This window comes from Bubalus kerabau, chromosome 2 (genome assembly GCF_029407905.1).
Source record: "Bubalus kerabau isolate K-KA32 ecotype Philippines breed swamp buffalo chromosome 2, PCC_UOA_SB_1v2, whole genome shotgun sequence".
Lineage (NCBI taxonomy): Eukaryota > Metazoa > Chordata > Mammalia > Artiodactyla > Bovidae > Bubalus > Bubalus kerabau.
This window is the reverse complement of record NC_073625.1, coordinates 8,477,733-8,494,984: the sequence shown is the minus strand read 5'-3', so window position 1 is coordinate 8,494,984 and position 17,252 is coordinate 8,477,733. Positions and strand designations below refer to the sequence as shown.

General features: G+C 53.7%; 1 protein-coding gene across 4 annotated transcripts in view; it reads left to right on the top strand.

Moving 5' to 3' along the window:
* The window catches only part of IKBKB (inhibitor of nuclear factor kappa B kinase subunit beta), a 54,125-nt gene that overhangs the window by 18,254 nt on the left and 18,619 nt on the right, over positions 1 to 17,252 (top strand). For 3 of the 4 annotated variants that reach the window (XM_055567000.1, XM_055566999.1, XM_055566998.1), the window contains exons 5-7: positions 2,111 to 2,180; positions 13,809 to 13,897; positions 14,935 to 15,024. The exons of the other annotated variant lie outside the window; for it this stretch is intronic. In XM_055567000.1, coding sequence (XP_055422975.1) covers positions 2,111 to 2,180; positions 13,809 to 13,897; positions 14,935 to 15,024 — 249 coding nt within the window. The remainder of the gene's footprint in view (positions 1 to 2,110; positions 2,181 to 13,808; positions 13,898 to 14,934; positions 15,025 to 17,252) is intronic. 4 annotated transcript variants of the gene reach the window in all.

Genomic DNA, 17,252 nt, shown 5'->3' with positions numbered 1-17,252 from the left:
CGAAGACCGTGCAGGCTCTGGGCAGAAGGCGGCTTTATATTGCAGAGAGCTTGCCTCTCCGTCCACATCCCCCCACTCCTCGCCCCGGAAGAAGGTGCACGGTGGTGGGCAGGACAGCCAGCAGGTGCCTCGTGCCCCCTCGGCCGTTCCCAGTGCCAGCACTGCCTGCTTTCCCACTGTTCTCGTGGCCCCTGCCACTGTCCCTCTCCAGAGGGACTTTCCATGAGGCCCATGTGCCCGAGTGGCCATCTCCGGCCCGAGGGGTGGCCCATCAGGGGGTGTCAGGGCAGGATATGAGCACAGTTGCTGGCACGGCCCACAGGCAGGGACTGATAACAGAGGCGAAACAGGGACTCGACAGAACTTCCATTTTCCTCTTTTATTTTCCTAACCTTTGACAGCCACTGGATTACTAACTGCAGCTATTTAGGGAGATAAAGCTGTGTCCCTGTAGCCGAGTGGACACTCCCTGGCGGGCAGCGTGGGCGGTAGGTGGGAGGCAACCAGCTTACGGCAGCGGAGTACCTCCAACGTCATCTCATGGGCAGCGGGGAGCCAGGCGGCCGGGGAAGAGAGTGATACAGACTGGGGCGTGATTGACCCGGCCGGGGGTGCAGGGTGGTGCGGCGGAGGCGGGGTGGCGCACCCCAGGGCCTGCGTCCACGCGGTCACCAGGGGAGATCAGGGAGGGGGGGCACTGCTGCCCTGGCGCCCGGGGTCCGTCATCTCGGTTCCAAGAGGAGTGGCCTGTCTTTCCCCGCTCCTGAATGTTCAAAATCCACACTCCTGGACGGGGAGACATGCTTGGCCAGTGCGTGCTGCTGCTGCTAAGTCACTTCAGTCGTGTCTGACTCTGCGACCCCATAGATGGCAGCCCACCAGGCTCCCCCGTCCCTGGGATTCTCCAGGCAAGAACACTGGAGTGGGTTGCCATTTCCTTCTCCAATGCATGAAAGTGAAAAGTGAAAGTGAAGCCGCTCAGTCGTGTCTGACTCTTAGCAACCCCATGGACTGCAGCCTACCAGGCTCCTCTGTCCATGGGATTTTCCAGGCAAGAGTACTGGAGTGGGGTGCCATTGCCTTCTCCATGGCCAATGCATGAGTGAATCTAAAAGCCAGAGCTGATCAGAGGAGTGAGGTGTGTGTGCCCGATATGGGAACAGCTCATGGACATACATGGGGGTGGGGGTTACTTCGCATCGGTGCCCCTCTTGTCGGGAAATTGCTTTCTGAAGTCCAGGCTGGCTTCTCGCAGCAGACTGAGACCCTCGATAGACCACCGGGGCCAGGAGGGCCCGAGCCTCAGATAGACTTGCGTCCTGGGGCAGCTCGGTCCTGCAGCGGCCTTGGGGGTGGACAGACGCCTGGACCCCTTTGGTCCGGCATCTCACCCGTGAGACGGGAAGGCCGCCGACGCTGGCCTCAGAGGAGGGCAGGCTGGGATGCAGTGAGATGGGGCAGGAAGGCCCCACGGAGCGCATCCACGTGGCTCTCCATCTGCGAAGAGCTCAAGGGCCGTGTGGGCTCTGGGTGCAAGCTAGCTTTGTACCTCCATCCGCACCCCCTCACTCCTCCCTAGGGAAGAAGGTGCACAGGTTTGGGGCAGGTTTGGGGCTTGGGGGGCAGGACAGCCAGGTGGCACTGTGTCCACGCTCAGCCGTCCCTGGACCCAGCGTCGTGTGCTTCCCGTTGCTCTCCTGGCTCCATCGTGGTGCCGGCCTGTGGTGAGTGCTTGCCACGTGGTCCCTGCTGTCATCCCCACCCAGGGCAAGGGGAAGGGGTCGGAAGGAGGGATTCAGTGGGTCCCCAGGGCTCTTGGGAGCAGTGGATCAGCAGTGGCTGAGCTCCGGCTGTGCCCATTTCCCTGGGACCGTGGCTCAGGTGAGGCTCCGAGAACGGCTTCAGGGTCGCACACGTGAGCACCTCCAGGAGCTCGCAGGTCTCCTTCCTCCATCCCCGTCTGGGCCCTGTCCTGGCCAGTCCTGCCGCCCGTGCCCGCCCAGGACCCGGGGAGCGCTCAGACGGCCTCAGCTGGCGGAGGACCCTGGTGGACAGTGCATTGGTGGCTGGTGACCACTCCCCCTGACGCCTCTCCCCTCCTTCTCAACAGTACCTGAACCAGTTTGAGAACTGCTGCGGCCTGCGGGAAGGAGCCATCCTCACCTTGCTGAGCGACATTGGTAAACCCCAGCCCCGGACGTCCGGCCATACCCGCCGGGGGGGGCCTTGCAGGGGCGGAGGGGAGGTGACAGGTCTGCCGGTCTCTGCGGAGGTGGGTTGGCAGGGACAGACGGTGGCGGGGGACTGGTGAGGGGGCGGTCGACAGGGCCTAGTCAAGCGGGCGCTGAACTCAGATAGATTTCCCTTCCTTCCGGACTAAGTCATGTGCACAGAAGAGCGAGTTTCCTTTCCCATTAAAGAGCTCCACTCCCAGCTTTCCCGTAACGGCCAGTGATGGAGTTGGTTGTCCTTTGAATGCATCTCATCCCTTGGCAGTGAATTTTTCCACTTCCTCGTTGGTAGTTCTCTTGCTGGCCAAAGCCATAGGAAAAAACGGTGCTCCTTTAAACCCCGTTTAACCCTTGGCGTCCTCCGAGGAGGGTGTTGACAGCCCTCTGAGAAGGCCTGGCTGGCCTGAGCAGCAGGAGCCCGACCTTGGCGTGCAGGGCTCAGATACCATCTCCCCGGCCCTGGTACCTGCTCTTTTGGGGGTAAACCTGCAAGGTTGGTGGTGCAAGGTGACAGTCTGAGATCGGGAGTTGAGAGGTACCCAGGGTTCGTCACTCAACGTTTGCCCCCAGTTTGGGGAACGACACTGTTTTCACCCCTCGCCCACCGCGCCCTCTCGGAAGCTGTGTGTTTTTTCTTGTGGTATGTTCAGACTTTCTGTTTAGGAAAATACCAAGCATATAGGAAAGTTGGAAGAGCAGTGCAGTGAAGCCAACAGGCTCGTCACCCCGGTTCACCAGTTATTGCCACCTCGCCCCATCTGTAAAGCTGCGTTGCTGATGCTTGGCCTGGGAGGGTAGGGGGGCTTGCAGTGCCCAGGGCTTTGGCCTTGCCCCTGCCGCCTCGTCACTCTGGGCAAGAAGGAAGTGAGGGGGAATGGAGTGATGATGTGCTTACGGTTAGGATCCAAGCAGTGGGACATGGAAAATTCCCTGTCACTCTGTAGCCTGTGTCTGTCCTGTGGATGGGGTTCACAGTGAGGACAAGATGACGTGGCACCAGTCGGGGGTTTCTCTCCAGCTCTGTTGAGGCGTAATTGACATTTGACACGTGTGAGTTTCAGATGTGCAGCGTCAGGACGTTGCAGCAGTTTTATGTGACCTGAGTGTGCGTCCATCACCAGCCAGGCTGCTTCAGAGAGGGAGGTGCCCTCTCTGACTCCCTAGAGAGTCCAGTCCTTCGGCCAAGATCCCACCTGCTCCCTGGACCCCCCGCCCCCACGCTGGCCCGTCCCCACTGTGCATGGACGTTCACGTGTCTTCTGCGCTGGTGGCCACATCACAGTTCATTCTCTTGAGTCGAAGGCAGGTTAGAAGGTTGGAGCATGTTCTTTTGCTCTTTGTGGACAGCTTTTGTTTCTGGTTAGAGCTTCAAGTCTTTTCTGTATGTTATTTCTTCAAATGTGTTTTCACTTAGTAGGTTATTTGTGCATTCAGGAAATTGTTGTTAAGATAGTCTCTGAGTGATTGTCTCAGGCACACATAACTGTCTACTGCCTCGTGTACCTTTAGCATCCTCCAGTGACCCTTACGATATTTACGGAGCCTCTGCGGGTCTCATTCTCGGTGTGGCCACATGTCATGTCCAGGTACCACTGCCTCCTGTGGTAGCTTTCTGTTATGTATTCGAGGTGTGTGTGTGTGTAAGTTACACGTAAGTCAGAATAGTGAGGACAGGTGAGCCCCGGGGAAGCTTAAGTGGCTCCACTCTCCTGTCGGTGGATGAGTATCAAAGGTCGTTAGGTCGCTGGTTCCCTGTCTTCCTCTCTGTGGCCCCAAGTTGGAAATAATGAGGCTTTCTTTGAAGTGCTGGTCTGATAGAATTAAACTCACAAAAGCCAAGACTTTGTCAATGCTGTGTCTCCCACATCTGGAATAGTAGTACCTTGCATAGCAGCTGCTTTATACATACTTGTCAGTGAATGAAATAAATCCCAAAGGAAATTAGAAGAAGGACCTACTTTTTATTTAAAAGAACAGCTATTCACATAAGATTAAATGAGCCATCGGGGGTCAGATAGCAGCCCTTGCCTCCTGTTAGCAGCGTGGCCTTCGGCACATTGCTTATTTCCTTTAATGGATCTGTGTTGAGCTGCGCCGGGTCTCCATTGCCGCACTCGGGCTTCCTCTAGCTGCGGCGAGTCAGGACTGTTCCCTGTTGCGGTCCGTGGGCTTCCCACTGCAGCATCTTGACTTGTTGCGGAGCACAGGCTCTCGTGTGAACAGGTTTCAGCGGCTGCAGCACTCGGGCCCAGTAACTGTGGCTCGCAGGCTTTGTTGCCCTGAGGCTCGTGGGATCAAATCCAGGTCCCCTGGATTGGCTGGCAGACTCTTAAGCACTAGGCCATCAGGGAAGTCCCCTGTTACTTCTTAAGGGCAGCAGCTTTATTTGCTGAGAGATGGACACATGGCTCGCCTTGTGAGAACCGTCAGGAGGTAGGGCAGTTGCCATGTGCTGGTCCCTCCTGTCCTTCCCCCGGCCCCCCAGGCTCCCCTTTTGGAAAACCTCCGCTGTCCTCAGTTGGGCTGTGACCCAGGGCTGAGGTCCGGTGAGCTGGGCGGGTGGCCATCTTCCAGGATGTCCCTCCCTGGAAGTGGCCGACCTTGCTCAGACCACCGCCCTTGCCGCCTCCTGGATGCCATCCGGCCGCCTGACTGGGGGGTTGCTGATAAGCTCAGATTGACCTTTCAGTCCCTTTTCTGATTTGTGTACGAGATTCATGAAGTTTATTTCTCTTGCACAATGTCGTCACGGAGCCCAAGTTCAAAAGGGTTTCTGGGAGCTCCTCTCACATAACTCTTTTGTATTCTGGAACGTTTCCTGAGCCTGTTTTGTTCCAGTTAGTCCCAAGGGCCGACCCATGTCCCTCTGTGGAGCTGCCCTGCTGGTCCCTGCCAGGCTGACCGCAGATATGGCCAGAGCCCACCCCTGCCCCGGGGCGGGTACGTGGCCCTCTCCTGAGGACTCCTTGTTCTTCTTGTTCAGTCTCTCAGTCATGTTCAACTCTTTGTGACCCCATGGACTGCAGTACGCCAGGCTCTTCTGTCCTTCAGTATCTCCCAGATTTTGCTCAGATTCATGTCCATTGAGTGGATAATACTATCTAACCACCTCATCCTCTGCCACCCCCTTCTCATTTGACCTTCAGTCTTTCCCAGCATCAGGGTCTTTTCAAATGAGTCAGTTCTTTGCATCAGGTGGCCAAAGGATTGGAGTTTCAGCTTCAACATCAGTCCTTCCAGTGAACACTCAGGATTGATCTTTAGGATGGACTGGTTGGATCTCCTTGCAGTCCAAGGGACTCTCAAGAGTCTTCTCCAACACCACAGTTCAGAAGCTTCAATTCTTTGGTGTTCAGCCTCCTCTATGGTCCAGCTCTCTCATCCGTACATGACTACTGGAAACACCATAGCTCTGACTGGCCGGTGACCCCTACTTAGCTTTAACTTCTCCTGTGCCACTTGTCTCCCAGAGATGCCCACGCAGAGCAGCATCAGGATGATAGACACAGGCATTTCCCAGGGAGCTTCATGTTGCCTGAGAAGATCTCGCAGAATGCACATGAGCAAGTGAGCAGACGCCCGGGAAGCCTGTGGGTGAGCCCATTTCCTGCGCCGGGACAGGCGGGCCTGTTAGAAGATTGCGCTTATGCTGCTGAGAGCTCTGGATACAGGTGCTGAGGCAGCTGGAAGTGATCTGTCTTCCACATAAAGCGACCTTAAAATAGCTCAAGGAAGTTGTAACTCAGTGGACTCATTATCCTCTGGAAAACATTGCCATATGTTTCCTTCTGCCGGCTGACAGCAAACTCCTGCCTGCTCTGGAGGCCCGGGTCTCTGCTGCCTGAGGGGTGGGGACTGCCCACGCCCAGGCCAGCCGGATGGGACAGTAAGCGATCCCTGGGGCCCTCCTGGACCTTGGCTCTGCACCGACCTTGGCTCTCCCGGCGGCCAGGGAGTGGTGGTGACCCACCGCCCTGCCCTTGAGCCTCCAGGGCCCCTGCTCGCTGTCCCGGCTGTGCTGTGCTCTCTGAGTCACTGTCTCCGTCCCCATCGAAGCATCTCCAAGCAGATGTCCAGCCTGTCCACCTCACAGGACAGGGAGGGTTCCAGAGGGAGTGCAGGGCTTTCGGGAATCAGAGCCCTGGCTTTCTGCTGTTTTCTTTCATTGTGGCTTTCCTTTTCTTTCATTGTGGCTTTTCTTTCTTGTTCTGTTGAATACCTACGTTCTGACTGCACTGCTCATTGTCATGAAAGGTGACTACCGGATCTCAGAAATTCAGATTATTTGTATATAGAGTACCTGGAAAATCATAAGTAACCAGGTTTAACAGACATAATCAGAATGAAAGAGCTGCTCTCAGACCTGGCCTTCCCCACTCCCCCAGCTCTGCCTCCTCATTCAGGGGCCTTTCCTCTCTAGAAAACCAAGGTGACTTTCTGGGCCTGCGTGTCCTCAGCTTGAAATGAGCACGTGGACTGGGTGAGCCCCAGGGTCCCTTCTAACTCTGAGTATTGCATCGTCACTGTTTGGGTTTTGGTTTTCAGAAAGGCCGCCCAGAATGTCTCTGACGTTCGCTGTGCTGCCCCAGTCTGACGGCTCCCCGGGGTCCCCTGGCCTCTCCCTTCCTGCATTCTCTTCTTGGAGCTTCGTCTCGATGCTGTCTGTCTGTCTGTCTGTCTGTTCTTTCCCCCACCCGTGTGTCCCTCTCTGCACCTGGTGACTGCCCGCTGCTTCCAGTATCCGTGTGCCGGGTCTTTCTCACGACATCTCGATCCAACTGAATCTTCTCCCAAGTCTGTGTTTTCAACCCTGACCTCCATCCTCAGCTCCGAATCCACGTCTCCATGGTGCTTCTCCCTAAGTCACTTCCAAGGTGAAGTCCTCGACGTCTTCCTTAAACCCGATCCCTTCCTGACGTCCTCTGTCTCATCCCTGGCCCCGTCTTTCTGCCAGTCACCTGGACATGGGTGCCGACTTTGAATCTCGTCTCTTCTCAGAATCTGCCCCTCTTCCCACCCTGCGCCCCCGCCCCCTGTTTGAAGTCTCCAGTCTTTTCCTTTGTGTGTACACCCTGCTTTCCCTTCCTGTGCCCACTGCTTCCACTCATTCAGAGTCGTTCTAGCACCTCACTCTCCTGGGCGCCCATTCCCACTGACTGATCCCTCTCTTGTGCTTTTGAGAGGATACATCCGTCCCCGTCGAGGCCAAAGCTCGTAGCCTCCCATCTCTCCTGATTCGCTGCAGCCCATTTCAAAACCCACCCTTCGACCCCCTCGTGAGCCTCTGCCCATGCACAGCTTTCAGAATGCTGTGCCAGCCCCTCCCCTGGCCTACCCGTCCGTGGGGACCACCCTGGCCCAGCGAGCACAGCGGGCCTCCCTCTCAGATTCTGCTGCCCTCGTGGCCTCCTCCACCCAGTACTCTTGTTGCATGACCTCTGCCTGTCCTCGACAGTAAGGACTGACCCTGGGTTTGAGGCCTGTAGACCAGATTCAGTTCAGTTCAGTTCCATTCAGTCTCTCAGTCATGTCTGACTCTCTGTGACCCCAACGGGCTGCAGCACGCCAGGCCTCCCTGTCCATCACCAACTCCCCGAGCTTACATAAACTCACGTCCATCGAGTTGGTGATGCCATCCAACCATCTCATCCTCTGTTGTCCCCTTCTCCTCCCGGCTTCAGTGTTTCCCAGCGTCAGGGTCTTTTCCAAGGAGTCAGTTCTTCGCGTCAGGTGGCCAAAGTATTGGAGTTTCAGCTTCAGCATCAGTCCTTCCAATGAATATTCAGGACTGATTTCCTTAGGATTCCTTTAGGATATGAGTCATGCCGTGTAGACCAGATTATTTGCGCAGTAAGTGATGGAAATGGTTCGATCCAGCGGCACATTTTTGACAGCTGCAGCCACACAGACGACACTTGTTCAGGACGGCAGGATGAAGAGAGGGTGACTCTGCGCTTCCCTCTCAGCACTGGCAACACCGCCCTGCCACCTCGCTCATGAGTCACAGGCTCTCCTTTAGCCAAGAACCCATTAAAGGGACTGGATCTTCTTCACACCTCCGCACTTGGCCTTCCAGCCCGTCTTGCTTGGAAAGCCCAGTGACATCAGAGCGACTGGCACTTAGTAGGCTCACAGCCAGCTTTTACTGAGTGAACAGATGTCCTCTTGCCCTTCTCCGTCATGGTGACTTAAACCACTGACTGGTGACTGTCTCTTCTGTCTCTTCTAACCTGTGTGTCAGCTTGCTGGTCTGTGATCTCTAAGTCTTATGAACTTTTTAATTTATTTATTTGTTTGTTTTTGGCTGCGCAGGGTCTGCGTTGCTGTGTGCGGGCTTTTCTCCAGCTGCAGCGAGTCGTGCTCCTCTGCAGTGGGGAGCGTGGGCTTGTCACTGCGGGTGTCGTTGCAGAGTGTGGACTCTAGTAGCTGGGGCTCACGGGCTCGGTTGCTCCACGTGGAATCTTCCTGGACCAGGGATCGACCCTGTGTCCCCTGTACTGGCAAGCGGATTCTTTAACCGCTGGACCACCTTGAGCGTCCCTGGCCCATCGATCTTTGCATTTCCTCCCCGTGGCACGTATCCCGAGCAAGTGTACCCTCAGGAGAGCTCAGTGGTCCCTTTCAGCTCAGGGTGTGGTCAGTAGGCTTCGTGGACAGTCCTCACACAGCCGCTTCTCTGCATGGGAGTCTAGCTGGTCCTGTCTGTTCCCTCATCTCTGGAGCGTAGTTTGGGATTCTGGCTCATCAGTGAGAACTCCAGAGCAGCACAGTCTGCAGTTATATGTCCGTGTCTCCCTCACGAGCCGGCGGGAAGCTGGAGTCCAAGACCTGGGTGCCGTTCCTGCCAAGGCCCCAGGAGGCCTCGGTGCTTGACGCAGACCCCCCGGAGCAGCGTCTGTCTGAGGAGGTGCCGCTGCATGGGATAAAGTCCACACAGAGTGCCACTTGGCACCTCTTTCCTGTCACTGGACCGTGAGAGCGTGGAGCCTGCAGGCTCTCATGCTTGTGGTCCACTTTTCGAGTTTTATGCGCTTGCAGTATCTCTGTTGTTAGGGGCTTTGATTTTTAAGGAAGTTTCAGACACACAGGTATTTCTTTTTTCCATCTCAAATTCTCATGTTCCATCTAATTTAAGTCAAATTAAGTTCTCTCGCCTTGAGAAAAGTCTGATTCATGACACCGGCCCCCCGCGGTCCCGTTCTGTTAAATAAGGCATAGTCAGACGGAACTGAGCCTCTCAGGGACTGATCCTGGAAGGGGCGCTGCCACCGAGCCCTTGCCCGTCAACGTTCTGACCATTTCACTCAGTGTAAGAAACCATGTGTAACAACATACATAGGATTGTCAATATGTGTATATAGTGTGCATGTGTATACAGTACATAGCGTATATACATATGTAGTGTGTGTATATCACACACACACACTATATATATAGGATTGTCTAATTCCAGGTTTGACTAGGTTGACAAAAAGTATTTGAAAATGAGGGACTTCCTGAAATGAGAGCTCAGACGTGTTACGTGCAGTGGCTTCAGCATAAACAGAGCCCGCTGTTAACAGGGTCACCGGCTGGGTCACCGGCTTGTCCTCCGTCTTCCCTAAAGACCCGGGCACGGCTCTAGAGCGTCGTGGCACCAAGCTGTGCCCTCCGTCTGATGTGAGTGCTCTGCCTCCCCAGGGGCTTCTCAGGGCGCCTCCCCGCTCGTCCTGCCCCACGTCACTCTCAGTGGGACGTTCACGTCTAGCGTCACAGGCCTTGCCTTAGCCTGGGCATTTCTACTTGTTCAAACTACAGTGAGTCTCAACGTTCACGTACCCTGGCCTTGGACAAACGGACCCCCGCCTTTGTGTTAGAACCCCTGACGCTCATGTCACACAGCCGCACGGGCCTTGGGGACTCGGTGGCTGAGCAGACACACCCCGTCTTCCCCCGCGGGTGCTCCCCGCTGGCCGTGAGTTCACGTGAGGGGAGGCGGTGTCCCCGTGTGCAGGGTTGTGCCCAGACGGTTATCAGAGCCTGTTTTCACACTGCGCTTTGACCCTAGTAAAAGTCAATAAAACCAAAATGAAAGTGCTGGTGAGAAGCACCAGTCTTTTTTTTTTTTGCCACGCCCCATGGTACGTGCGATCTCAGTTCCCCGACTAGGGATGGACCCCGCGCCCCCTGCAGTGGACAGGCATCTGAACCATGATGGCCAGGGAAGTCCCCCAGCAGAACAAGGTGGGTGGCATATGGGGTGTACCCTCTGAAAGCAGTGGGCATGTTGCTTCATCTGGACGTTCGCTGGGCCTAAGCCAATCTGCTGTGCCCAGTTGTGAAAGCAAAGAAGAGGGAACAAGTGTGAAATGTTGAAACTCTATGGTCAAAGGCTGGATTTAAGGGCAGACTCAGTGAGAGGTTTTGCGATTTCACTTAATGTGCGGCTGGAACGCCCCTGAGAAGGTGGAAGTTGGGTGTTTAACTGTCAGGGGTTTCCCTGTGTTTTCAGAAAACACTCAGCACGAAGTCTTCACACAGCATGTCTGGCCCCTTGGGCTCTGCGAAGGGTGTCTCCTCCCCCTTGGGGTGCACCCCTTCCCTGCTATGCCCTGGCCCAGCACCCTTTAGTAAACTTTTCTTAGTGTGGTTATCGCTTTTGCTTTTGACCTTTTTTTGCCTCTAATAAAAAAAAAGAGGTTGACACCATTACAACATGGACATCCCTCTGAGTCAGGTAATATAAGCGTAGATGATTTTTAATAATTGCCGGTTATACTGTGGATTTCCCATGATTCCTTCAGCCCTTCCCTGATGGGTGACTTTTCATTAGTCTCTAATGATCTCACTTGACACCGTGCAGTCCGCACCCGTGTTTGTACGTGATGGTGCTTTGTGAGCTGGATTGCCAGAGGCAGAAGCAAAGGGTCAGATGATACATACGTCTTAAAATGGAAAAGCATTTGCCGTGTTCCTTTCCCCCAATTGCACAGCAGTTATTACTCCTTCCAGCGATGTAGGGAGTGCCTTTCACATCTCATCTGAAATTCCTTCTGCTTGAAGAAGTGAAAAGGCGTGTTGTTGTTCCCTTCACACGTGCTTTGTGGACGGCCAGTGAGCCTGAGCGACTTGGTACGCAACTGCGAAATTGCTTGCGGTCCGTGTTTCATTTCTACTATAAGCTCCCCCTTCATGTGTTCTTTGCCAGTTTTTCTACTGGTTTGCTTTCTTTCTTTGTGTATTAGAATGGTCTTTTCTTTAGTAAATCACTAATTACTTAGTTCTGTTGATAGTAGATAATATTATTTTTAAATGTGCCTAAGCTTAGAAAATAAAAACATGGTCATCTTCTCTTGAACCCCATCCTCAGTCTTTATCCTTAATCCTTCTGGCCTGAATCTAAAACCCTGGGAAGCACCTATCTAACCCACTTCTTTGGGTTTTTTTATGTGCCTTTAAAGTAAAAAAAAAAAAAAAAAAGGTTTTTTTTTTAATTTAGGAAAGTAACATAACATTACAATTTTGAAAATAGTAGTGTTGCTTCCCTAACACCTGCGTTGCTTTCTTATTGGTTCGTAGGAGTTTTTGTCTGTAGATGCATGCTTTTTGGCATATGTGTTACAGATATTTTTTTCCCTTTTTTTGGTCTTTTGCTGTTTGTATAGTATCTTTTGCCATAAATTTTTTTTTCTTTCTTTTTAAGTGAAGTGTAGTTGATTTACAATATTTCAAGTGTACAGCAAAGTGATTTGGTTATAGATATGTGTGTGTGTGTGTGTGTGTGTGTGTGTGTGTAGTTTTCATTCTTTTCCATTATAGTTTGTTATAAGCTATTGAATATAGTTCTGTGCGCTATACAGTAGGTCCTTGTTGATTATCTGTTTTATGTTCTGTAGTGGGTGTTTATTAATCTCAGACTCCTAATTTATCCATCCCCCTTCTTCCCCTTTGGTGATGGTAAGTTTGTTTTCCATGTCTGTGAGTCTGTTTCTGTTGGCATGTAAGTTCATTTGTATCATTTTCTTCTAGATTCCACAGGTAAGTGATACCATGTGATATGCATCTTTGTCTGGTTTGTTTCACTTACTGTGATAATCTCGGTCCATCCATGTGGCTGCAAGGCATTGTTCCGTTCTGTTTCACGGCTGAGTGACACTCCATCGTGCGTGGGCCACATCTTCTTCATCATTCATCTGTTGATGGACGTTTAGGTCGCTGCCGTGTTTGGCTGTTGTAAATAGCACTTCAGTGAACTCAGTGGTGCATGTATCTTTTAGAATTAGAGTTTTATTAGAGATAGTAATATACGATTCATCTGGTAACTTTATTTTTAGCTGTTTAAGGACCCTCAGTACTCTTTTCTCTAGTTGCCACAACTTTTAAAACCTCTTTGTGTTATTTGTTTAGCTTTTTTTTAATGCTATATAGTTTTCCTCCCATGATGCTTTTTTTTTTTTTTTTTTTGCTAAATTTATCCTGTGGTATTTTAGAATTTTTGCTGTTAGTGTGAATGGGATTTTTTTTTTTTCCCTTTCAACTGGATCTATGACAGGGCAAAAACTGTTGATTTGTATCTACTTGTTTTGCTTCCAGACAACTTACTATATTTTCCCCAGTTTTTAGTCTATTGAGTCTTCTAGGCTTAGAGTCAGATCATTTCCAGATAAAGATCATTTTATCTCTTTCCAATACTTCCTTGTTTCTTTCATCTGTGGTACATCCAGGTTGTTAGAACTTCTGTTAAAACCTCTCTTAGGGGTAAAAACCACGTCCTGATGGTCTGAGCCTTGGCCGTCCTGCGTCACGTGGTCACGTTTGCTCTTTATAGCAGAGGCTGCAGTAGTGGGTGAGCCGGGTGGTGCGGGCTGCTTCCTTGTCAGCTAGATTCTGAGCGCTTTAAAGTTGGGAACCACGTCCTCCCTTATTTCACGGCCCTCAGAGCCCAGCAGAGGACAGGGCACATGGCAGACACATGCTAGACAGGCAGATATATTGAAGGCGCCCCCCACTCTCCCCTTCTAGGCACCCCACCCCGCTTCCTCCCTGGAGGCATCTCTGCCCTGCATCCTCTGCGTCCGATGACCAAGTGCTATCTGCCCAGAGGGCCCGTCTCCCTGGCCCACCCTGCAGAATTTACTTTTCGAGCCTCTAGACCAGAGAAGGTCCCCGTCTCAAAGTTAATCAGCACCTCCTGGAGGGCTTGGTAGAGAGCAGACTGCAGGGTCACCCCCTGGTTTTTGATTCACTCCACCTGGGGCAGGACCCAAGGGTTTGGCGTTTCTGTGTACCAAGTCTGATGCTGCCGGACCGGGCAGTGCTGTTTGAGAACCGCTGCTCGAGATGGGAGGTGGTAACCTCGTGGATGGAAGGCTCGGAGTTCTTTGTGTGAACCAGGCAGATTCTGGTGCTGGCTCAAGTTCTGCTCACGTAGCCAGGTCTCCCCTCCCTTCACTGGCTGGGCGTCTGTGGGCCTGTCCCCCACCGCCCCCACCGCGAGCCCCTGCACGACACACGATAACCATCCTTCACTGGGGAGGCAATGCCGTCCAGGCATTGTCCAGGCTTAACGGGAACTCACTCCCCTTTCCGCCCTCTCAGCCTCTGCACTTCGATACCTTCACGAGAACAGAATCATCCATCGGGATCTGAAGCCAGAAAACATTGTCCTGCAGCAAGGGGAGCAGAGAGTGAGTGACCCGCGGGCCAGCCTCGGGGAGGGGCGGGGGAGCGTGGGCTGAGCAGCTGGGGGCAGGCAGCGGGGGCGAGGAATGCGCTTTTCGTGCCTGCTTATGTTTGGGTTTCCTTGCTCATACATTTGCTTTGATTCTCTGGGAACACTCTTTGAATCGAAACAAAATCCAGTGCCAAGTTCTGGCTCGCAGGTTGACGCCAGTTTGAACGGACCACATTGTTAACAGTCTCAAGATGCAGGAATCCGATAAGAAAAATAGTGTTTGTCTTCCACCTGCCACCCCCTCCAGCCTTGGGGCCTCGCACTTCTTGGAAACAGATGTTTTTTGTTTTCCGTTTGTTTGGGAGCCTCAGCTTTTGAAGCTCACAGAGAATCCAGCTGTAGGTGGGTTCTGGACGTGGCCGAAAGGATGTATTTGGAGCTGGCCCGGTCCAGCCTGCAGTTTCCCCAGAGCTCTCGGGGGCCCCCCCGCTCAGGTGTGGGATCACCTCCCCGCAGGGCTGGGCCATGTTTGTTCAGCTGGGTGGCGAGCAGGGCTCAGACGAGTGGAATGCAGCTGCTCAGCCGTGGGCCGTCTGATCTCTCCCCCGCGGCTTCCGTCAGCGTAACCCACGCCCGTCCTGGCCCTCACCTCTGTCCCTGTTCACACCCATTCCCGGCAGTCCATCAGAGGTTGGAGAATTTAAGGTGTTTACTGAGAAGGAATCACACCTGGTCCTTCGCGTCACGGCAAGTCCGGGGTTCGCAGTCTCGAATTCGGGGTGTGTGGACTCTGAATTCTGACCTTCCTCCAGCAGGTGTTCGCCAGGCAAGGGAGGACATGCGCCTGGCGTTTTTACGCTGTTTCTTTTGCCTGAACCTACCACGTCTAGGGCATTCTCCTGCCTATTTGGCAGTCCTTAGGCGCTTGGGGTCTTAGGACTAGGAATTCAGAGATACACCCTCTGCGCTAGCAGAGGTGCTCAGGATTCTTGAAGGACAGCGGACTCGCGGAGCCCTCAGAGGTCTCCCCCTCCCTGATTTTTCTTCCAGTTAATACACAAAATTATTGACCTGGGATACGCCAAGGAGCTGGACCAGGGCAGCCTCTGCACGTCCTTCGTGGGGACCCTGCAGTACCTGGTAAGAGGCGGGTTCCCAGGTCTGCGCATCAGCCTCTCTTGGGAGGCCGTGGCCGCAGGGCTCTGCTTCCTCCCTCGCCTTCTGCTGTCTGAGCTTGCTGGCTCTCTGGATGACTCCTGGAGGCACAGGAAACACTGGTGTGTGAGGTCAGACTCCTCGTCCTCCCAGAGGCCCAAGGGGGGTGCAGTCATCCTCTCGCGTCTAAAGGGCTCTGCTCCTGGGCCCGCGCGTGTCCCGTGACCCCCACACTGCTGTGTTTTAGCCCAGAGAGTTTAAACCAGGTTCCCTCTGCTCCAAAGGGGTTTCCGTTCCCACGCCGCATCTTGGGGGCCACGAGCAGAGGGCTGGCTTCCAGCTCCCACCCTTTCTTCTTCTTATTTGGTCTGAATGTTGTGGCTCTATTTGAGTCCCCCATTCATCCAAGAAATACTGATCACCTGTAGTTTTTCCTTTTTATGTTTTTTTTTTTTTTTGTGGGGGGAAGCCACATTACACATGCATATATTTAAAGCTTTTTAAAAAAAATTATTTATTCATTTTAATTGGAGGATAATTGCTTTACAATAGTGTGATGGTTTTTGCCGCACATCAGTATGAATCAGCCACAGGCATACACGTGTACACCCGTATCCTGAGTCCCCCGCCCACCTGCCTGCCTCCCCACCCCATCCTTCCAGGTTGTCACTGGGCGCTGGCTCTGGGTGCCCTGCTTCATACATCAAACTTGCACTTAAATATATATCTTTCTTATACCAAGAAAGCCACTTTTCTTGGAACCCAGTGCTTCCCAAACCTGTTTTTCTTGGAAGCTCTTCCTCACGTCCTGCAGACATGCTGCAAGCGTCGTTTTAGAGTTTAGGAAGAAGGCGGACGTGGCCCCGGTACACAGATGACGAAGCGGTTGGACTTGTGATAAGGACTGTGAAGGGAGAGCGCGGGATGTTGTGACACGTTAGGGGGACCTGGTGCTGGGCCTGCACGTCCAGGCACTGGGGGGGGCGAAGAGGGAGCTGCAGGCAGTGGGGCAGCAGGAGGTGCCCAGAAGGCACAGCCGGAACCAGAGGAGGAGGAGGCCATCTCGGTTTGAGGCTGGAGAGGGAGGCGGGGAACAGGTCATTCAGAGCCTCGCTGGCTGCGCCAGAGACTCCAGACTTGACCCTGAAGCCTCGGGAGGGACAGTGAAGAGTCTTGGGCGTGAGAGGAGTCAGGTTCACCTTCGGAAGAGACCACACTTGGCACAATGTGGAGGGTGAGCTGCAGGCAGCGGGCGAGTGGTATGGAGGCCGTTGGGGTGGGCTAGTCTGAGCCGGTGGGCAGCGTCAGGATGTGGAGGACGGCTCAAGAAGTGCCTGAGAGAGGGGCCTCCCTGGGGAGGTTAGGACTCCGCGCTTTCACTGCCAAGAGCGAGAGTTTGATCCCTGGTCAAGGAACTAAGATCCCACAAGCCTCGCAGTGCAGCAAAAACAGAACAAAACACAAGCAAACAAATAACAAAAAAAACAAGAAAGGCCGGAACAGGTTCAGCAGGACTTAGTGGTAGATTGCATGCAAGTGATGACCAGGAAATGTGGACTGAATAACGGAGTCTGTGGTTTATAAAAGAAAAATGAAAGAAAGTTGAAAGCCACTGGGCTCCATGAGCTTAAATAGCCTACCTGGGTCTTACATAAAAAAGAGAAAAAGCAGTCATTGAGGTCCTTGTGAGTGCATCCACACTTCCCATTAACCCCCGCTGGGCAGTGGACACTGTCCTTTTATCCCCTGCTCTGGTGGGTAGAGGTTTCAGGGTGGGGACCTGGGGCTGTGACTCAGTACCTGTGCCCATGGAGCGGGGTCCTGAGGGTCCTGCCCTGTGTCCTCTGGACCCCTTGTCGGCTCAGTGCCAGCGAATGCGGGGCCTGAGCTCTGACCATTCGCAGGGCCCAAAACTTCTGTCCAGAACCAGACACAGAGGCCGACCTGACCGTCCCACGCGTTTCGTCTCGGCTTGTGGTCCTTTGTGTCCCGCCTGCCCCCAGCCTGGGCTCAGTCCTGCCTGCACGCCTCAGGGTCCTTTCCGGGACGTCTGCCCTCAGGCACCCTGAGCCGGCCCCGCCCCGTCTGTGCTGGGAAGCTTCCTGTCACCCTAGCCTGACTGCTTGGGCAGCTGGCCTTTCCTGCTCGACCGTGACATTCTGTCCCATCATGGACCGCGTGAGGGAGTTGGCCGGCATTCGTTGCATACGCTG